Source organism: Condylostylus longicornis, unplaced genomic scaffold, assembly GCF_029603195.1.
Source record: "Condylostylus longicornis isolate FDR11 unplaced genomic scaffold, ASM2960319v2 ptg000010l, whole genome shotgun sequence".
In the NCBI taxonomy this organism is placed as follows: Eukaryota; Metazoa; Arthropoda; class Insecta; order Diptera; family Dolichopodidae; genus Condylostylus; species Condylostylus longicornis.
In genome coordinates, this window is record NW_026577979.1 from 13,139,719 (window position 1) to 13,164,653 (window position 24,935).

The following is a 24,935-nucleotide window of genomic DNA, read 5'->3' on the forward strand; positions in this document are numbered from 1 at the left end:
GATTTTGTTGTCTGACAAGGCTGATAGAGTCCAGAGTAGAACACTAATTGGAATCCAAAATAAAAACTTTGTTAATTAATTTTATTTTTAATTATTATCTAAAGCTTAATTTTAGCATCATCTTCAATTTCTGTACAGATACAATTTAGTTTTTCTTTAAATAAATTTTTACATTTTACATAACTATTATATTTAAAATATAATTGTTTTTTGTTTCATTGTTTTAAATTATTAAGAAGATATGCGAATTTATTTTGGATTTATATTTTTTTTTTGTAAAAGCCTAATGTAAAATTTATTAAAGATTGTTACATTTATTATTAATATTATTGTTAGTGTTATTATTGTTGTTGTTATTATTAGAAAAATCAATACAAGTTCCTGATGATGTAAGATCAATTTCTTCTGAATCAGATCCATCTGATTCTGATGATTGATTACTTAAATTAGTTCTACATCCTGAATCAAAAGAATTTCTATTTGAATTGACACCGTTATTTATACTTTCAATTGTATGTATACTATCTTTGTACATTTTTAATTCTGTATAAGTTTTTTCTGAATTTTCACTTAATTCTTTTAAATGATCATCAGTAATTAATTTATTATTAATAAATGATGAATGCATCATTGTCATATTTGTGGATGAAGTTTCATTTGTATGAAAATTTTTTTCATTATTCGATAAATTCTCTGGTGTATTTTGTGATCCATTAGCATCTAAAGGACCTCTGCCTAAAATATAAATATTCGCATATTAATATGAAAAAATTAGCGATTAAATTAATTTTGTACCTGCATTACCACTACCAGCAGCACCTCCTTGAACTGGTGATGCGCCTATACTTAGACAACGCATTCGCCAGGCATCCTGTAATAATTGTAGTCTTGCTTGTTTTCTCCATTTTGCACGTCTATTTTGAAACCAAACCTGAAAATTTTATTAAATTTTTTACTAATAATGTATTGTTAATCATATTGAATATAAAATGGAAATATGTTTATAAATAAATATATAAGCATTTGCAGTAAAAGCAAAATTATTTCTTATTATTTAGCTCTAAATTAACAGATAAAATTATTTAGCTCTAAAACTAACAGATAAAATTCAAAATTCGATTTAAATTATTGGTTTACAAATTTTAAGATATTCGCTTATGATAGAAATTTTATAAAATATTCAGAGACTTCCCACAACCTCAAGTTCGCAGTTTTTCACCTGTAGCAAAACAAACTTCCCAAAATAGTTTTGTGGAGATTGAAATAATAGTGTAGGAAACAGAAGTACATACAAAAGCACCTACTTTCATTCTCGTATGTGTAGGTAGACGTAAATAGAGAGAAAAAGATAAAACAAAAACATTACAGTTTTTATTAAATTAACGATTATTTTTACATTCACGCGGAAAACCATGTATGAGTTTTCAGCATAAATTAGAAGATATTTTCACATGCAATCTAAAAAACGGCATGTCATCAAACCCACATGCATATGCCGTCATCGTAGCCAACTTGCATAATCAACATCCATGATAAATATGTTTGATCAACAAGCTTGTCATGCACAACCAACTTGCATGATCAACATACAAGACAAACTTTCACAACCAATTTGTATGACCAACATATATTGCCAGCTTGTATGATCAACTTGTATAACAAACTTGTATGGCCAACATGCTTGATAAACTCGTATGACCAACCTACATCAACAATATGTATGTCCAATAAGCATGATCTACTTGCATGACCTATGTATTTCAAAATAAAAGTAGCTGTAAACAAATAACTTTAATTTCCATCTTTAAAATATTGAACTTTCTGATTCCGCAAAACAATCAATACTAAACACAAACCTCTTTGTGTACATGTTTCTAGCATTCTATGCGTCTAAATTTCTATACATAAAGTTTTCTGTTGACTAATTGATCGTTTTGAGCAGAAAAGAAATTAAACGAAAAAAAAAACTTTTCTTGTTTTCTTAAATATTATAAAATATGTGTGTATGTATTTTAGGTTTTCCTTTTTTGTCGTTATCAACAGTAAGAATATCTTATGTTTGGATGACCTCAGAAATCGTTTCTCAATTCGATAGCACGTTATTATAGAACTTCATAATTCTAGGAAAACAATATGTATGTATATTTCGACTTTCGAATCGTGAAAAAACACTATTTCAACAAATTAGTAAGCTCAAACGATTTTTCACTATATGTTTTTCTATTAAGGTTTAATTAATCCTTTTTTAAATTTTTTCTAAAATTTACCTTCTCTTTAGGTAAAAACAAACCGCAGCATGCTTTGTAAAAGTACAAAAATCTTAAAAAAATTTAATTTTAAAACAAGCACATGCGATTTAGAAATGTAACATCGAAACGAATATTAGAACCAAGTAAAAGTATTAAGGTTTGTGATATTGAGTTTGATTTGAGATTCGAACTTTATGATTTGTTGAAAAACTATTGCGGAAAGTAAGTAACTGTTTTAAATACTAAATTGATATTAATTTTTAATTCTCTTCTTTTTTAATTCTCTTAATTACCAGAACTATAATACTTACAAAATTTTTGCCAAAGCAAATGCACCCATAAAAATTCACAAGTATATACAAATAATCTATAAAGGATAATATTATTTGTACAAGAATAAAACCAACATAATATCTTAATGAAAACAAAATGAACTTTTTAACACAATGACAACCATATTATGTACTCACATATTATTAATTTCATTTATAAATTGTGTGTTATTTAATTATAATGTTAAACAAATTTTCATATAAAATTTAATAAGATACATACAAGTGGTTCTATTCTCTAATTATACGACCTGTTAAACATTCATTTAATTTTCTATTCAACATATTATTTATTATACAATTTAATTATATTAAAATTTAATCCCTTTCAAAAATCAAATATATCCTATTGTATAAATCCTTTATTTATTTTCAATGATGTCTCTTTTGTTATTTAATAGAATTTGAAAGACCTCTTAAAAACAACAAAATTTTATACTATATAGACTCAAATATTAAATGATTATAATTAAATGAGGGTTAAAAGTAGTTCACTTAATACCACATTACATTGAATTATTTAATTATATTTAAGGTATATATATATATGTATTCATAAAATTAATAAAATTTTACAATCTTCATCTAAATGGTATGTATGTGTATTCTGCACATAATAAAGAAAAAATTGGGTTTAATAATATTCAAAATTTTTTTTATACAATCACATACTGTTAACGTTTGAAGATTTTATCACCCGAATTTTTTACAGAAACAAAAGGGAAAAACGACTATATAATAAAAAGGATAAAAAAACAAATAGTTGTGCTTGAATGCTTGTCCTTTTGTAATTGTTGATTTTGATTTTAAAAAATCAAGGGAATAACTTTTGTATTTAGTTATGCTGTGCAGTATCCTTATTTTTAGAAAACAAAATTTGCTAATATTATTACAAATTTTTATTATAGCAAAATTATAATTTTCAAGTATTCGAAAAATGTTATCTATGAGTTAATCAAAACGAATAGTTGACTGATTTTCATTATTGTGCTTAAATATGTAACGAACTAATGATTTCGTAAGGAGTAACGTCTACCAATTATAACAACAGCTGACCCTATATCGTGTTAACATTAACATAGTTTTCGTAGACAAATATTATTTGGAATAATGAGAGGATAAAAGTAAATAAACTTTTTAGAAGCAATAACACTACCAGATTTTTCCAATAATTTTGCAGAATTTCAACTAATAAATTGTTGAAAGTTGTGTTTAAAAATTTTTCAAGGATAAGCGGTTTGTCACTTTTTAAACCAAAACTTTTTATCATTAATGTCATTTTGAAATATTTAACTTTGCACTTCCAAACCATAAAAAGGAGAAATGCAAAGAGAAAAGGCAAGTTGTGATTTTTAATAGAATAAATTTTAATTTCGTGTGTACACCCAAGTAAAGTGAACCTTACAGTTTAAAAAATTTAAAATTTCTCCCAAACTTCCATTCACAACAATTTATAAACAGTTGATATTAATATTATATAAACGGTGAAATACTCTATACAAATATTTTAATGTATTCTTCCCAGTGTCGAACTTAAGACATTATTTTTAGACGGCTGAAAACTAGTCGGATTGTTACGCTCTTTTAATAATATCTGGATACACCGTTAAAAATAATTAAATAATATTTCAGAAATATATATTCTATATGAACTACGTATTTTACTAAAAACTTTCCTATTTGAAAAAACAATACCTTGTGTAACATGAATCCTTTCAGCAATTGTGATGCAGTTCTTAAATTTATTCAATCGTATATATATGTACATGCAAATCACTTAAATTTATTCAATCATGGATACTGCAAATCACCGCTTTTTGTTTTTTTCTTTTTATTATTTTTGATATTGCCACAGGGCACTGAGAAATAGTGTAGAATTCAAATTTTATAAAAAAAATGCATAGATGCTGAGTGTATAAATATTTATGCTGGTATGTTTATTTGTATAATTTTTATTACTTATATGAAACCGAATATAATAACATAATATCCTTGCAAAACGAACGAAAAGTGGTTAATTTACTTTCATAATCCTTTTCATTTGGTGTCTAACAACGAAAAAACTATTTTGACTATTCAAAAGTAACATAAAAAAAAGAGTTTGAGTAGAAATTTAAAAGCAGAATAAAAATAACTCCAGTAACATTGAAAACAGACCTTACAATTTAGAAAAGGAATAAATATTTTCTATAACAAAAAAAAAACAGAAATCTAAAATAAAGGGAAAATCGCTTAAAGTCAAAATTTTTACTATTTCAAGTTCAACTACAAGTTAAATATTTTCAAGGAGCCTAAACGATTATGTAGTGAATGCTAGTTAGAAAAATATACATTGAAACACTTTGTAAATGCAATGTAAATTTTTTTCTTCTCTAAGAGGAACAATAAGCTGTCCATTTCATACGATTCTTTTTTTCCTGGCAGAAAACTTTAATTTAACTGTCATTTAGTAAGTTTCTTTAATCTACTATAAATTTAATAACTAAAAACGGTAAATTGAAATTAATTTTTAAATTATAAGTTCAACAATATTTAGGATAACATGCAAAATTTCTATAAAAATAAGATCGTTTAGGTAATATTTTCACACATACATACATACATACGAGTACTTCATCTAATTTCTAAATTCTTAAAATTTTAAAAAAAATCTTAGTACAATAATTTAAGCAAGCCTTTAAAATTATAATTTTTAATAGATATTCCGATTGATATTTTTTAGGATCAGATAAAAAAGCAGCAAGCTCTGCTATAGGCAGACATTGTCTGCAAATTAATAAAAACAGTTAGTCTAAAATTAATATTACAATACCCAAATATTTTATATTTGAATACAAAAACAGTTTTTTTTTTATATTTGACCCTTTTCACACCCAAAACGATTAATTTTTCAATGAAATGTTCTATGTGCCACTTATTCACAAAGAATGGTGGCTATATTATGTTATACACTTAACGTAAACTTTGTGTTTAATATTGACTACTTTATTTTTTTGCTAAAAAACTTAACGATTTGAAAATGAAATCTGAAATTCTGCGTAAGATTAAGCTGCATTTATTTTTTTTTTTTTGAAGTACTGTAAAATCAAAATTTTACGCTTAGCATATATAAGCTTACCGCTTAGCATACTGCCCAAAAATGTAATTTCTTTCTTGTTCTTTTGTAATTTTACGCAAAATGAAATTTTCTATACTTGCTGCCATTCTCAATCAGCAATCAAATCAATTCTAATTGTTGTCATAAATAACTTATTTCTTAAATGTGTTTTGTGTTTAAATAAGAATTTTTACATAACGAACATGGAACTGCTGGCATATGCTAACATTTATAACAAAGAAATTGACTGTGAACCTGGCTAGAACCTGACTTTTTAATTATTTTTTAACTATTATATAGTATTCGCATTTATCATAATCAATAGCATGAATTTTTTTCAAAAACACAAAATAAAAAAAAAATTATAAAATTTTCCAAAAATTTAGTGTGTCATTTCAGAAACTATTTATTTTTTCTTGCAATTTTCTTTGGCATTCCTTTATTTATACGAATCCTATAATTAAATTATAAATCGTATATTTTTAGGAGCAAATATATAGGATGGAGTTAATTTAGCCAAATAAATTAGCAAACAATTTCGAGACGAGGTATATGAATATGTATGCTTTCTTTGCCACTAACAGACATGAAATTCCTTCTTCCTTGTTCTTCTTAAGATTAATAGAAAGTAATACAATTTTTATTGAAATTTCAATTTATCAAACTATTTGTCATGAAATTTTATAAAATGTCAATTTAAGAATTTAGAAGCAAGAATATTAAATTGATAATCTTTTTATAAAACAATACACCTTTGTGCCTTGAATAAGTGAATTTGAAATCTACATTAATTCTGACATTTTGCTAGTAAAACTTTCTTAAAAACTACTTTTCTTCCTCAATTCGAAAAAAGGTGAAAAAATTCTTTGTAATGTTTGCAGGAATCTTAGAACGAATAAAAAATTTTTCTTCAGATTTTTCTATAACTTTATACAATATTATCCAACAATAAGTGCATTATTTTCTTTTCCTATTCAGAACTAAGTTTTTCTTCAAAGATACAATTGCCAATATCAAATTTTGAAAGAGAAGCGTTTTGTAGTACAAAAAATGGTTTTGGTCAACAGCTTTGTAGCATTTTTCCCGAAAATTTGGAAAAAATTGATTACTAATTTCAGTTTGTCAAAATTGTCCGTACAACAAAATTTACAAAATTTTAACAAAACTTCTACACCCTTTCAGATAGAAAAATGAAAATTTATATACAAATAGATCTTTAGCCAAAAACTTATTTTCGTAAAAGAAAATATTTACCCATCTCCTTCTCAAAAAGTTATAGCACTTAAAGATCTACAAATGCCATTTTTTAACTATTTACTGTAAAGGAAAAGCAGAGGTAACCTTCTTCTACTGCGGCATAGCTTTTAAAAGAAAACGTTATCTAAATCTGCTTCTTTCTCCAGTATTTTTAATGCTGTTTTCAAGTTATAGGCCCTCAAAATTTGTAAAATATGTATTTTCTGAACCTAATATTTCCGAAACTGCAACCATCAAAAATGCCATTCATCCATGCCACCAAATAGTATAATTGTTTTTTCATAACTCACGAAATTGACTCATTCATCCGATAACTATGTTAACGTTACTTTCAGTTTTTTTTTTATCTCATCCGAAATATATTTGAAATGTTCTGGTGAACAAAAGTAAATTAAATATTGTAATCGATTGCTTTTAAAAGCAGTATATTTCATTGTCGAACTTGACCCAACTTTATTCAATGTTAATTTTAATCTTGAATGTTTTGTAAATTTCTTAAGTTAATCTTTTGTTAAATTAATCTGTTAAAATAATCTTTTGTAAAATTAATATTAGGAGTAGAACCTGCTCAATACCTATAATCGTGTATGTGAGATTTGTTAAACGAATTTTGTGTGATTATAAGCAAAACCTGTTCTAGACGGGTGTCACGGTGCTTAATTTTATTTCAAAATCCTTTTCTCTGTTGTTAATCTATGCGTATATTCTGTCAAATTTTGATTCATGTGTGTCAAACAATTATGAATACCAATAGTGCAACAAATTAGATCAATTTCATTTTCTACATCCAGTTTGAATTTTTTCATAAATTAATTTCAAATCTGTATTCCTTATAATTTTATTTATCTATAAATTTTGTCAAAATGTTTTCATAATATTTCATTTAATTTCGAAGTTAAAAAATGTTAAAAATAGAATCAAAATTCTTTTTCCACAAATAATTGATAATTGTTTTGTAATTAAAATTAAATTGGAAATTTATTAAATTAAATATTTTATAGAAAAGAACACAATCCAATTATAACCAAATTTTTTTATCGGAATTCCATAAATTTCGTGCAGATGTATTTAAAGAATTTGTAAAAAATTTATAAGAATTAAAAATAAATTTTCTATTTTTTTGTTTTTCAAATATCTTTGAAGCTCTTATAAAACAGAAGCTTGTATAAATTAAAAAATATTAATAGATTAAATAAAAAATAATTAAAATATAATATTATTTTAAACGCTATTCAATTGTTAAATTTTAGAAATGTGTCTGCACATTGGTTATAATCGACATTAAAATTAAAAAATGTTTCAAATATTTTTTTAATTGTTAAAAACACACTCCCTTTAAAAACTAGACTCCCCTCATAAAATTTCAATTAATAATTTTTAAAAACTGAATTTAATTAAAATATTTTTTTCTTGTAATAAAAATTCACTTTTATATTAATAAGACCGATAATTTCTCATTAATAGTAAAAAAATCAAATCCAAAACTTTAATAATAATTTTTTATTTTAAAATTTTTCCAATTTTATTAATTTAATAATATATTTCTTAAGTACCAGATTTATTTATTTAATATTTAATCTACTTTTATTTAATTGAATTTTAACAAAAACATTTGAACGATTTCAAATCAATGTGACAAAATGAAAATTAAAAAATAAACTCATATATCTTCCCTTTTAATATTTATTTTTCATGTTATCATGCGTTATCATCCTTTATATAAGAAAATAAAAGGTGTTTTTTTTTATATGTACCTGTACACGTGCTTCACTCAAACTAATCCGTAAGGCAACTTCCTCTCTGAGAAATACATCAGGATAATGTGTTTTCTGAAATAAATTTTCCAATTCTTGTAATTGTTGTGGTGTAAATGTTGTACGATTTCTTCTTTGTCTTCGACGCCCAAACATATATTCAGTTATTAAATCACCTGGAAGCGGTGATAAAAATGGCCCAGCCATTTATTTTTATATACAATATATTTTAAGTATATTATTATAGTATTTGTAAGTATATGTTAATATAATTTTAATTTCAACTATATTAATGTTTATATGTATGTATATTTTATTATAAAATTTTTGGATTTTGTAATTGAAAAATAATAATTAATTTATTTTTTATTTTTCTCTTTATTGTTGCTTGTATTTTAATTAATTAACAAATAAAAATTGGCTTTTTTTTTGTTGAATTTCGAAATTTTTTTTTCGTTGTCGTCTTAATTGAATACCGTCCGAAACAAAACTAAATTTATTTTTTAAAAAATCACAAGTGAATATTATCAAGTTTTGTCTTTTTTTTTTTTGTTGAAAATAAAATAAAACAAAAAGAATAATAAAATAAAAAAATAACAAGGATAACAAACATAAAATACAAATATCCTTTTTTTGTTTTTTAGGTTTTCTGTTTTGTTTTTTTTGTTATTTTTTTTTTTACTTTTGATTGCAATTTCCCACTTTTCAAAAAAAAAGCATGAAAATAAAGACGAAAGCAAATTATTATAAATTTTTTTTTCTTTTTGCTCATTTTTTCTTCAATTTCAATTTTTTTCCATTCTGATGTTGTTCTTCTTTTTATTTTTGTTTTTCTTTTTTTGTTATTTTTATCACGATCATCATCTATTATTAATAAAAACATTGTTTTAACCAATTTCCTGAATATCCTTATACAACAATAAAATGCATAATATAATTTGTATGTGTGCATGTGTGCATGTGTACCACTTTTTATTTATCTATATATGTACTTGTATGTATATATGTAAATGCGGGCGAATAAAATTCTTATTGTAGTTGTAAATTTTTGTTCACTTTTTTTTCTCTTTCTTTTTATATAATATTATTGTTTTCTTCACTCTGTATCCCAAAAGGTATTAACAAATAAATAATTTTGTTTGTATTAACACATATGTATGCGCTCGTTCACTAAATTCCTTGAAATTATTATTCAACTTAATAAACAAAATAGAAAAAAAAAAAAAAAAAAAGAAAACGAAAAGTTAACAAAACATAAATAAAAAATAAAAACGAATTAAAAAATGCGAATAAAAAACGAAAAAAAAAATAATAATTATGTAAAAATTAAGAATAAAATAAAAAAAAATTATGCAAAAAAAAACAATACTTAACAAAAGGACATAATATGCATGAGTACAAGTAATTATCACATAATCTATAACTTGTTATTTTATAATTACACATAATATATGTATGTATGTGAGTTTATATATTGTACAATGTAGGCATGTAGGCATACGAACATAAGAATACAAAAATGAAATTGTTAAATATATAAAACGAGCAAAAATAATAAAAGCAACAAAATAGATTAGAATATAAAATAAATATTAAATATTTTATGCCACCTCACTGCAGGATACGTATAACAAAAGGATGGGTTCAAAAATAGCAGAATATATTTATCAAGTATTTATAACACGAATGATTATTACATTCAATATTTTATGAATTTAATGAAAAATTTGCTTATTATTGGAAAAGTTATTCTTCTTCTTAATTCAGTCGGAAATTTTATTTTGAAAATTTGACTTTCGATTACAAGACTTAAAATATTTTCAGATTATAAGCAGACTTTACTGGAAGATTATAGAAAGGATAAGTTTACTTTAAAATTAACTAAAAATTTTACATTGTGATTGTATTTTGCACTAAAGACTTCAATTACATAAAGTGATTTTCACTCTAATCACGATTTAGTACTTAGATTTATGAACACACTAATTTCAGAATTTTTTTTTGCAATTTTAATGTTAGTAATTTATAAAGCAAACCAAAGAAAATGTTAATTGAATTTTATTCAAACATAATTTTTTTATTAACAAGGTTTTATCTGAAAATTTCATTGTTCTATTAAGTATTAGCTATTTTTTAATTAATTTATGTAAACTAACAGACGTTGGCAAACTAATTGGAATAGAATATAATAAGCATAGAAGTAAAAGCAAGTTAAGAGCGTACGTATAAAGTCATTGGTTTATAGAATCAAACGTGCTGCTAAAATCTCTGTTCTAGTGAAATTGATCAAATTAACAGAAATAATTTCCAATTAATAGACTATGAATTTTTAAAATTACTTCGTACTTCTTAATATGTACTAATAAAAGCCAAATTTCCTTTTTTAATAATATGGGTAAATTTTAAATAAAATGCTATAAAATTCTCTCTCAAATAATAGTAGCTCTCAAGCTGTAATATTTTCTCTCAAATATTTCTTCCTCAACTTCAATACTATCTGAAAGCTAAATTATAAAATCTCTGCCTGATTTATGAGCAAAAATTTTATATTAAAAAAAAAAGGCTTTCTAAACGTAACTTGGATACAACAACCTTCCAAATCTAACAATCAAAATAATCCTATTGCTACACAAAAGTAGTTAAAAAAAGGAAACAAAAATATTATAAATAGAAAAAAAAATAATAAACAAATAACATAAAAAGTGAAAAAAAAACAAAATAAAAGAGTAAAAATCACAATAATAAAAGAGAAGAGAAAAAATTACATCAAATCAAAAAGAACAATAACGGTGTTTATGCTTACATTTTATTAAATTTTCTTCACCCTCTTTGATACTGCATTTTTGTTTTTTGTTTTGATATTTTTCGTTTTTATTTTTATTTCTCTCTTGCTTTCTTATTGTTGTTTTTGTTTTTGAATGGAGTAATTCTACTACAGTGCATTGCATTCCAATATTAAGGAGTAGCGCCTGCGTGACTTTTTTTTGTTTTTTTCCTCTTTCATTTTTATTTTTTTTATTTTTTGTTGTTTTAATTTACTTTTTGTTTTTAAGTTTTCATCATTTATTTCATTTATTATTTTTTTGTTAATGTTTTTTTTTTGTATTTTTGCTATTTTTAAATAGAAGGGCGGGACATTTAGAGCCAATCATAAAATTTTTTCAAATTTTCTATTGTTGTACATAAACAAATTTTTTTATCAGATTATGTTTCTCTTCTTTTTTTTTTATAATTTAAGAATATACGAGATATTGTTATGTTTTCAGATTTCCACGTGATGAAATTCATAAATATTCAACAACAAAAAAGATGATAAAAAAATTTTATTTTTCTATTTTTGTTATTTTAGAAGACAATTCGAAAAAAATAAAGAAAAATAAAATTTTCTTATAATTTTTTATAAAGATTTTTTGTTTATTATTTTAAGTTTAAATAAATATGATTAGTGCAAGGTTTAATGTTGTACTAACATAGTGTTGTTGAAGAAATTAACATAGTGGCGGTAAAAATGAAAGGAAGGAAAAATGAACTACAGAAATGAAGGAATTAAGGACGAAGTGGGAGTGTATTATGGGGAAATGAAATTTCAAGATTCAAAATAAATTTTAATTAAATCCATAAATTCTTGAGAACCCATTGGAAATCCCTAAAATTAAATCTACCAAAAACAAATTTTTAAAAATTATTTTATTTAATTGTAGTAAATTAACTCGAATACAATATTTTAATTCAAAATCATACTATTCCATCTACATACACCATTCAATTCAAATTGCCTTTATAAAAACAAGTAATATGTTCAAATTTCCACGACTTCAAATAATACAAGCATATTAAAATCAAAATGAAACAAACAAATGAGATCACATTTTTATCCTTGACATTCTAAACAGAATATAACAGAAATAAAATTTTAAGATGATGGATAACTAATTAAATATTATATATACAAAAAAATAAATGATGCCAACAAAATATTTCAAAGAAAATAAGTGTACCTATATTTGTACACTTGTACATTCATATCTAAATCGTGTACCGTAAATACTAAATAGAAAAAGTAAAAATATATTCTTGATTTTTTGCTTCTGGCAGCTATTATTTTCGTTTTTCCCTTGTTATTATATTTTTTCTTTTATTGTCATATCGTCGTATATAATATAATATCCTGATGGTGGTTTGACATTCTGCAACCTATATATAAACATTTTTAGTATATTCATATATACATATATACATGTCACGTTAAAATATTTATATGTATATAAAAGTATTTGTATATATTATGTAAAACAGTAAGCTTTAATGTTTTTCATTTTCTATATATAGTTTTCCAACTTGAATAGTGCGTTGACCTATGACAATAATAAAAGTACTATATTTATAAATATATTCATACATATTTACATATGTATGTACGTACTCTAACAACAAATACATATTGCACTTACATACACATGTATATATGAGTGAAAGATGTGTATGATTGCATATGGAAGTTAAAACATATTCAACATAACGTAAACATAGAAAATAAACTATGCAACTCTAGAACATATTATAAAAATTCTTAATGTGGTAGACATTTGTTCTTTTAAAAAGTTTTCATCTTTTTTTTTCTCATTATTTTTTATTTCGTTTTTTATAGTTTTTCTGTATGTTTTTCTTTTTATATCCTTTATAAATTTTTCTTTTTATTTTGCAACATTTTTGTTTCGTCATTTTAAAAAGAAGAGATAAACTTAACCATAAAGGAATTTATGAACTTGAAAATTATTTAAAAAGGATGATAGATCGAGGAATTCTGATGACATGAACTTGTTTTAATATTATTTATGTACCTACATATATGTTTATATAGACACGAACAGGTTTAACGAGGATTAAATTTTTTTTAATAAAATTTTATTTATTTATTTTATTATATAAGTGTACAAATGTACAGAATATTATTTAAAAAAATAAAAATAGTTTAAAAAACTTTTGTTTCAAAATTGTTATCGTTTAATTTTATTTCATTTTTATAATTTATTTAAAATAATGTTATGCATGAACCACTCAATAAAATGTTTCAGAAAAATACTGAATAATTAAAAGCATATTTTAAGAATTATTTTTATTTTAAATTTGTTAAATTTTTAAATTTCAATGGCTACCAAATCTTTAAATTGCATATGATTAGGATTAATATCACAACACTTCAAATCAATGATTTTTTTATTTTTCTATAATAAGGTTTATGTGTTGATTAAATAATTTCCACTCCTGCGTTTCTTCAAACCCAATTCCAAACTTTTTCTAAAATATAAATCTAAAATTTTCTATATAATTAAATATTTGCAAGAAACCTGATTCTCTAGAAGCAAATTTACACCTGCCTTTCGAAGACATAAAATTATCATATTTTACTATTTATCGTGTCGAAACCATAAACATTTTCTAAATTTCGAAAACACAGATAGCTCCAGAAACACAGTCCATAAGTCATGTTTTAGTTTCGTAAATCATTGTGTTTATCTAGAATTTTTGTTTATATAAAATATTTAAGATTATTGATATATATAGTTTATAATTCAATCTCGAATATTATGAAAATATTTTAATAACTTTTATATTATTTTTTCTTTTAGAGTATTGTGTATTAAGCTTTGTACTATTGAATACAATTTTTAGGTTTTTATGTGTCGGTTAAAAAACCATTACTACAATTATTGCGCCATTGGTCACATCATAAGCAAATATTACAATGATCGAAAACCACTGAAATCGATTGTTATCTTAAACCTGTACTTTTTAAATTTTTAATTAAATTTTCCTTCTATTTCTCTGCAAATTCCAAACTATAAAAATTATAGAAATTTAAATTTTTGACATCTTTTGCGTAATTTTGTTACTGCCCAAAAAATTTAATTATTTATCTTAACTTACTCAGTTTGCCATCAAAATCCATCATTACGTTGCTTTTGTTAATTTCCGAAATAAATGCAATAATTTTTTATTACATAATAGTTAAAATTTTATATTTATTTTCACTAACATGAACAATTTTATTAATGAACGAAATTTAAAATGAAGATTGTTTTTTAAAAAAAAATAATATTAACTTGTTCAAGGAAAATTTGCTGTACTACAGGTACTTAACTAATCCTAAAAGATTTATAACATTTAGTCATAAGCTGATTCCTTATGACATTTCTTTGATTAATTTTTTTTATTTAAAATCTCATAGTTATGAAATACATGTTTTCCATTTTGCACAACCATTTTAATTAAAGATATTATGTAACACAGTAATTTAAATTAGACTCAGAGGTTAATAATTTTGTTAATCTATATCTACTCTGCATATATATATAATACACAATAATATATATTCTATAATTTTGTTTCTTTCCATGTTTCTTGCAAAAATTTACTTGAATTAAGTTGATTTGGCTCAAATTCGTATCAGTTATTTAATGTTAAATTTAAAAAACAATTTATATTAAATTTCAACAAATAGAAATAATATTTTCATGTCCTTTGAATGCAATAATTGTTATAAAACTTATGAAATATTTCAATAAAGCAAATTTATATTTAGAAATAAAACTTAAGGTAATAATTTAGAGTCTAATAAGGTCGCATAAATCAAAAGTTATTTTTATTTTAGAAAATTTTCAACTACTGAACACAATAATTACGATTTTTTAAATATATACAAACTAATCCTGAGAATGTAAAATTTAATTTAGAAAGAGATTTATAAAGTCAATTGAGAATTTGCCGAATATGTATACAAATTTCTTTCGAATCTGTAAAAAAATTTTTAAATAAGATTTATTTTCAGTTTAATTTTGAAATATTTGAAAAATTTGCAATTTAAAATCAAATTTTAATTTAAAGAAACAAAATTGAAAATATTTTATTCATTTAGAGATTTTTGGGGTTTAAAGGGATTGATTTTGAATTATCAAATGTTAATTACGATATTCCCGTACTCATTAAATTTCGAAATTTTCAAAATTACTCAATTCTTATAGACAGAAATTCATTTGAATACTTTATTGAAACTCTTTTCTATTAAAACTAGAATAAAGACAAGAAAAACAATTATCCTTTTTTATTAAAATAACACGCATACAAGTCATTTGTCTAGGATGAAAATTATGCAAGCAGACACTTAAGTTAGATAAAATGGCGTTAATATATTTTTATAGCACTTCTTCCATTTTCAAATTTTCCATTACAGTCAATTTATTTATTTTATTTACGCATTTGAAATATAATTGAAAAGTTGTTTCTTTTCTAATTAATTATTATATAGACCCATCGCATTTTAAACATCATTCATCCATATACAACATAAGCGTTCGCCCTTACACAACATAAACGTTGATTCGCCTTTAAAAAATTTATATTTTATGCTTACAATTATGAAATCTTATCTTAATAAAAACAAAATATTAATTTAAAATTTTAATATAAAAAGAAGTTAATAATTACATCGCCCCACATTATAACAACAACAACATCATTTCTATTAATTTGTACTCGTATATACATATACAAGTAGGTTTATTAAGAGGTATGCTGCTAAAAATAACAATTTTAATTTTACAATAAAACAAAATAAAAATAAAACAAACAAAAAACATTTTTTTTTAATATCCTTACAGAATAATCCTCTTTTATAATTCGAATACACCCTAATGATAATGAGGTAATTATTTTCACTTTATAAATAAATATAAGTTAAAAATTTTTTTAATTACGATTAAAACAAAAAAAATAACAAAAAAAAAAAAACAAAGACTTCAAGGAGTGAAATATCTTCTTCCTTGTAGCTTTCAAATTAATTTCTATTGTTTAAAATATGTTTATGATATCTGCCTATTCTAATTATATTCTCTCCTCTACCATCCGCATCCTACAAATTTTCAGATTCTAATGTTGTTGTTTTTCTCATATTTTCCATTTTTTTTTTTCCTCTTTTTATCTAGAAAATTTTGTTTTACTTAACAATATTTTGTTATTATATTTTATATTTTCTTGTTTTTATTTTTTTTTTTGTTTTTTTTTACTGTCTTTTCAACAGATTTTGGTATTATACTTTACAGCCTCAGACTATTATTTCCAGCCCATTTCCACCCACCTAGAAAATTATTTCATTAATGTGAAATATACTTCTAATATATACTTACATATATTTGTACTTAAACCTTATGTATGTATACAAGTATATGAATTTTGTGTAATAATACAAAATTATGTCGTTAGCTGCTGTCAAAATATAACACAAACAAAGTAGGCGGCTGAATTATAATGGTGCCTAAAATAGGGAAATTTTGTTCTTACATTTTTTTTTTCTGGAATTTATTAAATGTACCGATATACAAGTATTATTATTATTATTACGTTATATACAGCGAAAATGTGTTATATGTATACAAGAAAAAGTTAAAAAACATAAAATAAATCCAAAAAAAAAATAATAATGTTTTTTTTTCATAAAAACAAAAGGATTCACTTTAACTTTGTTCTTGCCGATTCTATACTCGTTTATAAGATAAATTTTTTGGCTTTTTTCAGCTCGCTTTAAAAAAAAAATGAAACAAAAACATATAACATGTTCGTATTAAAAACAAAAATATTTAAAAAAAAAATCTTTGTAAGTAATTCAAAATTACAGTGGAAATTAATTCATTAAACGAAAAATATAAAAGAGAGAATAGAAGTGAAAAAAAAAAACAAAAATTTTCGAATATTATTAACACAATGATAATTTTGCATATTTTTAGGATGATAAAACAAAAATTTTTCGTCAAATGAATTTGTTCTTTTTTTGAGAATTGCAATACTCGTAATTGACTAAGCATAAAAATATTCTCGAAATTCTTATAATTTACTTAATTTTAATGACTTATTTTTGACAAGCAATATTACAATAAAAATTAATAGCTTATAAATTTTGAGATTCTTTGAATTATAAGTTTAAAATGCTCATATAATAAGTATTTGCAATGCAACTACACTTTTCATTTGTACTTTATTAAAATTGCAATAAATATAAGAACTTTTGCTTTGGAATAAATACGATAAAACAAAATTTATATAACAATTCTCTAGAAAAATGATTAATATACTTGGTATGATTATTGACTTCTAATTAATTATTCAAAATCAATAAAATTTACCAAACAATTTTAGCGGAATTCCACTCTTTGTTGTTTTAAAGTTCGACTTATATATGTGCGGCGAAACAATGAACTCAGCTTTAAAACGACACTTGTTATATATGAAATAATTAAGGAAATTTTTACGATAACTTCAAAAACTGTATTTTTAAGATAAAGCCTTTTATATTACCACAAAATTGTTTTCTTTTAAAAATCACTTATTTAAAAAAAATGGTCAAAGATTACAACAATTCAAATTGTGGAATATAGTAAACTCGGACACATATTTTATAAAATTGGATTTTTTTATAAAATCTGCAAATGCTGTCGCAAAAATCGCTGTTAATAGTTTAAACAAATAAAGTGCGGCCATACATATTATCTAATGTGCTTATTTTTAGTTCAGACGATGCTACTCTGTAATAATTAATTGACGTTGTATAGAATATTAGCAACAAAAATTCTAATAATCCAATTATTTTTAATAATCCAATCATTTACTAGTTATAATCCTATACTACAATTTAATTATAATACACATTTATGCACCGCAAATTAAAAAAGTTTTGGATTCCTGTGAAATAGCGAAGTACTATTAACTATAATTCGAAGGTTTATATTATAAAAAAAAAGTTTTATATTTTATGGATTTCCATAAAATATAAAATATTACATAATTTAGCAAAAATTTTTTTATAATATAACAAAGAAATTTATTAAACGTCATGTTCAAGGCGAATAATGCTAAAATTCTTTCACCAAGCTTATCTAATAAAAAATTTTAAAAAATTTATTCATAATAGAACGTCGTACCTCTTCTTTAAAAATCTGAATAACAGACGTAATTTTGAGTCCACATTAGATATTATTACATTGATAAAACACAAAATTTACAGAAAAATAGAATTTTTTTCTTTATTTTACATGTTTGAGATTCTTGGTGCACTCAGTACAGTATATTACATAAGAATTATAACAAAAAACTAGATAATATGAAATTCTCGTAAAATAGTATAAAAATTATATTGAAAAAAAAATAATAAATTTAAAATATGAACGCATTTATAAGTTTAAATTAGGAGTTCATGTCATGAATCGTTATATGTGACTATTGTGAGAACCACTTTCTTATCATTTACTCTCCTTTCTTCATTTTTTTCTATTTCAATGTTATATTTTAATTCAGACTAACTTTCACCAATAGATTCAAATTTTGTTTTCAATAAATTCAAGCAGCCAAAACAATTTTGATTTCCGTATTTGTTGCTCCAGCTAAAAATTTCAAGTGAACAAAAACAATACTCATTATAGTTTCTAGAGTAAAAAAGCCTACAAAAACCACTTTGAACCTCATATTTTTTCATATTGTAACGTCAGAATTCATTTTATTTTAATTTATAAAATTTCAAGTCTTGAAAATTCAAGGAAAGAAAACTGCATAGGTTAATGCATATATATTTAATTTAGAACTTCAAAGCTTCGCGACATTTTTTTTTCATATAACATACGAGTAATAATATTATGTATAACAATCAGAATTCACATATCAAATGTTATAAATTCATAGCCTAACCTGATATATAATTCATCTCATATCAAATTCAATGAAATTTAAATAGGAGAAAAAAAAAATGAAACAAAGTTCATTTTACAGGCTGATTACATTTCAAAAATGATATAATAATAAAAATAAAATGAGAAAAAACAGCAAGAAAGTAGAAAAGAAAATGAAATTATAACAATAAGAAAAAAGGGAACAAAAAAATTAACGTGCCAAACAAAACTGATTTTAATATAAAATAAAAGGTAAAATTATCCTTTTTATTTTTATTTTTTTGTTTTTATTCTGACTGAAAAATTTTCTATTATGGGCAGAAGTATCTACACAGATCTAAAAATTATACCAAATTGCTTTTATATAATTTGAATTTTTCTTATACCTTATAAGGGACATTATATGAACAAAGTTATTTATGACAAAAATTTTATGATTCTATTTTCCAGGAAGTATTTTTTACCAAAAATTCTCATAACCCCGGCTCAGCAAGAAATTTAACATGAATGACCCCGTAATTTCTACTTTTAATTTCTCGATTTTTTCCAAATTTTCTTTTATTTTAATCTTATTCGCTCAGCATTGCAAATTTCAGACTTCTGTTAGTAATATCGCTTGAATTTAATTAATTAGAACTAGAATTTAAAATTTCAGTAATTTCTAACATTTTGAGACCGAAAATCTGGAAAAGGGGTGAAATTCTTCAGGACAAAAATCATACCTTATTTATCCAAGAAAAATTAACTTTGCAATCTGGATTTACTTATAAAACAGTATGACTTTTAGCGTGTTAAGGCTACTTAAAGTTTAAAATTCTCGATTTGAATATCTTAAATTGAAAACTTTAAACTTTATATCGAAATTAATTTAAGATCTAAAATTAAAAATTTTGGAGATTTATATCGAATTTATATCGAATTATATCGTATCAGAGTGATTTTATGCGAGGAATTACTTACTTTTTATTAATATTAAAACTCTTATATAACACGAATTTCTAACTTAAACCGGTTCACAATCATTATATCATATTTCGAAACCTTAGACATTTATAACATATTTAATTTTTCTAGCGCAGACCGGATCTCAGAGCTTTAAATTTTATACATCTAATTTTAAAGTACAATCCTGTGCATAACAGGTAATGTCTTCTTTTCTTTATAAAATTTTAGAACTACGAGGTTTTGATGTCGTTTTCCTTCTGGGATACTTAGAACGAAGATAAAACGAGATTTTTCTAAGCTCACACTTATATTAATTTTTATAAGGTTTTACGGAATTATTACGGTTTGTAGATTATAATCAGAAGGATTTTCATTAATTCCCGAATAAGGACACAAATAATATTGAAATTCAAACACAAAATCATTATTATTTTTTCTCAGTGAAAATTTAATAATTTATTTTGTGTACATGCATTTCAATACACTATACATATATATACACATATACAGTGAATATATAAATATTTTTTGTTGTTTTTCTTTTTTTTTTGTAAAAGTTTATATTTTGTTGTAATTTATTATTGTATTTTACATTATTATTTTTACTTTGCATTCTCCTCATCAACCAAACTTATTTACTTGTGCCCATCAGGATTTTAATGTAAGCAAGTGAATGATATTTTGTTTTAGGCGTTCTGTAGACCCACTTTGATGAGATGAGGAAGTTATCCAATCTGAAATGAAAAATTTGTGCAAAAGTGGAATATTATAATGAATTTTTATTTCTATTGTTATTTTCAATTTTTTTTTCCTGTTTCATTCATTGTTATCATGTATTTTTAATTTTTATTATTTTATTTTATATTTTTACTTTTAATTTTGTTTTTCCCATTTTTTTTGTTAGTTTATTATTTATTATTGTTAATTTTTTTTTTGTTATTTTTAAAATAATTTGTAATTTTAGGCTCAGTGTATTGTAGTATTTTTTTATTATGTCGAAAAATTATTAACACAAGATTAAGAAATATTACTAATGAAATATTGTTTTTGAATTGACTTACTTGTGGTGGAAGGAAATTCATAGACAGCATGACGTAACTGCACTGGAAATGTAAGACCAATTAAAGGTACAATTTTTTTAGGTGTATGAAAAGAAAACTTCCTTTTATTCGGAATAAAATATGCTATAAACTTTTATATTTTCTAATATATTTCGAGCGCTACATATACGCACTTTATCATAGCTGATTTTCTTCTCTTCAGGGCGTATCAGCTTTCAAGAGAAGAAAATCAGATTTGATAAAGTGCGTATGTAGCGCACGGAATATATTCTAGCGAAAATAAAAGTATTTTATAAAAGTATAAAAGTATATTTCGGAAAAATTATCGACATTTTCCATGGACAATTTTTTGAATCAATTAAAGGGTTAATAATATTTTGTTTATAATGTAAAATGTTGATTAACAGACACACTTTTTATTGCATGAAAATTTAATTTACAATAATAAAACTGTGTGCGGTACATGCTTACAAATTCGAGCACATTTACATGTACCCTTTTAAAATAAATCGTAGATCAAATGACAGGTCTCTGATGTGAGTGAAATTAATCACAATCTAAAAAACTTTTTAATGGAATAGTATACAACAATATGTTTTTAAAATATTCCTCTACCTTTGTCTACTTTTTCATTTGCTAATAATCTTCTGACAAATTTGAACCAAATATCCAATTGTTATTTTAAAAAGTTTTATTTTTCAAAATAACATTTGTAATAAACTTAGCTTATATTGTGCTATCGATATTTTCTATCTGTTTTTCTAATAAAGTAAATGTTAGTGTTAGCTATTAAGAATTATAAAATTATCATAACAAAGAACTGTATTCAATGTAGTTTTGTCGACATTGTTATAACCACCTGAACTCACATTTCACAAAAATTTCTTATTTCTTCTATAATCCTTTCTAAAATAAATGTGCCTCGCGATGGCCAAATTCTAACAATCAAACAAAATGTATACAACCCTCCCATCTATCCTTGCAGAATTGACGTTAGGCAGGAAAACATATTTCCCCATAATTATCTGCATATGTAAATGATATTTTTGACTGGACAATATGAGCCATATTCAAATTTTTAAAATTTTCACTTTTCACTTAATCGAACTGAACCCTTTATTAATTTTCAGTTCTTTTTTTCGATCTTCTATAAATGTATAACAAAGCCAAAAATGACAAAATAAAAAAGCAAAAAAAAAAAATTAAAAAACAAAAAAATCATAACAAAAGAAAACTTTATATTATAAAAAAAAATTGAGAAACAAAATAAAAATTATTTAATATTTAATAACGTTTGTGAGTTTGTTAACTGTAATAATATTTTATTATATACACATCTACATGTATATATGTATATGCATATACATACATGAATGAATACAATATTTAAATGAAATATACAAATACATTTATCTCTATATAATTTGTATTGTTGCCTTTTTTTTTGCTATTTTGCAAAAAAAAAGCAGAAAAAGAAATTAAAATTAAAAAAATAAAAAAATGAAATAATAAAGTTTTGTTTTATAATTTTCGACATCATAACTACACCATGTACAGGAATATAAACAAGATTATATACATATACATATTATATAAATATTCATTTATATGAACAATATTAAATAAGAATATTAATATATTGTATAACATAATATATATATATATATATATATATATATATATATGTATATAATATAATATAATACTCAAGGACTTTTTTCATCCACCCACTAAAATTAAATGTTTATATTCATAGATACGTAAATAAAATAATATGTTAAAAAACAAAAACTTAAACCCGAAAACAGATTGAATAAATTTACAAAATCTTACAAAAATATTAAACCATTTAGTTATAAACTTTATGAATTAATAACTAGGTTGGCACATTGGAAATTCCGAGAAGGTAGATTACTTGAGTAATCTAATGAGTACGGCATTAAATAATATTTGACAAAGTTCTGTCTACAACGCTATTATCAATTTAACAAAGTTAATTTTGAGTTTGGCTATATAAAATCTATTTTAAGTGAAACGAAATTTCTTTAAGGTTATGTGACAATAATTTTGTAATTTGTTATTTATTAAATATTGCAGTTTCAAGTGCATTTTAGAATAAATTTACAATAGAACGTAAAATGTCTTTGTGATATCTTAAACTAAAAGAAATATTTTTAAAATGTTTTGAGAATTTTCTCACTGCTTTAAGGTTTTTATTTGATTAAATCAATTTTCCTTCTATTGGACAGTGATTGTTAGGTTAGGTAAATTGTCAATTAATAGTTTGGAAATCGTATTTTTCCAAGTATTGTTTTAAAGGTATTTTATTGTTATTCATTAGCATACAAATTTTCTTTCATGAAACCCTATACTAACTATTGAACTAAAATATTTTAATTAAAAGCAGGTTATTACGTGTACAGCATTAAGGAATCTATACATCCTATTTGAGGATTTCAATACTGAAAAAGCATTATCACTTGCTCAATTAAATAAACTGTAATATTGTTAAAATATAAGAAATTGAGTATTGAATATTTTTTCTTAGAAAAATGTATATTAAAAAAATGAAAAATTTTACATGAATTTCGCCTCAACTTACAACGCTATGTTATTCTTAATTCATAAAAATTTCACATGCTTTCCTGCAGATTACTTCTCGTTTGTTATAAAAAATATTTTGACTGATTATTAAAAGATATATTGGCATTAATCTAAATTATAAAGACGACAAATAATTTGTAATACGATAAGCTCCTTACAATTTTATGAATCTGTTTTACACCTTATTTTAATTCTTATATAGGAAGATTGCAAATTGTATTTGCATAAAAAAAGGCCCACCTTTACCATCTTTTTATGAAAAACAAAATCGAAAGAAAAAAAAAAAACTATGTATACCGACACTGTATAACAGATTATAGGAAGATGCAATTTACAATTGTATTGTAAAAGTTAAAAAAATAAAAATTAAAAAATTACAAATACAAAAAAAATCAAACAAAAAATATAAGCCAAACAAACAAAAAGTAGAATGAGAGTGTGTATGTGAAGGAAAAAATTAATCAAAACATTGTATAAAGGAAAAATAATGAAGTAAAGACTATGAGTTTTTTTGTTTTCAGGAAAATGAAATAAACAAAAAAAAATGAAAATGAAATAAAAAAAAAATAATGAAACACAAAAAATAAATGGAAAACAAAAAAAAAAAGAAATACACAACAAAAGATGAGATAAAAAAACAAATGGTGAAAATTCAATTCAACATTATTATAGGAAAGCGCCTATTTATAGGCAACAAAATTTAGCGTTAAATAAATTTTGCACATTACAATTGTTAAGAATTGCATATTTTATTTCAGTATTAAGTTAAAAGTATAACAATTTTAATAGTTTTAGCGTTAATCTTTCAAAGCAATTGTATTATACTAAACGTTTTTACATATAAAATTTAATAGACTCAATGTAAAACTTAATTAAATTTTAAAAACGACACTCTTTTTTATATTAAAGCTAAATCTTCTATTG

The 24,935-nt window shown here is 23.2% G+C and overlaps 1 protein-coding gene across 1 annotated transcript; it reads right to left on the bottom strand.

Moving 5' to 3' along the window:
• On the bottom strand, positions 1–9,477 carry LOC129619090 (homeobox protein SMOX-3-like). The gene is made up of 3 exons (XM_055534174.1): positions 8,690–9,477; positions 796–931; positions 1–735 (listed from the first exon to the last, which is right to left on the bottom strand). Exons 1-3 carry the CDS (start codon positions 8,894–8,896, stop codon positions 299–301), a joined length of 780 nt encoding a protein of 259 aa, XP_055390149.1. The 5' UTR covers positions 8,897–9,477; the 3' UTR covers positions 1–298.
• Positions 9,478–24,935: the final 15,458 nt, after the last annotated feature.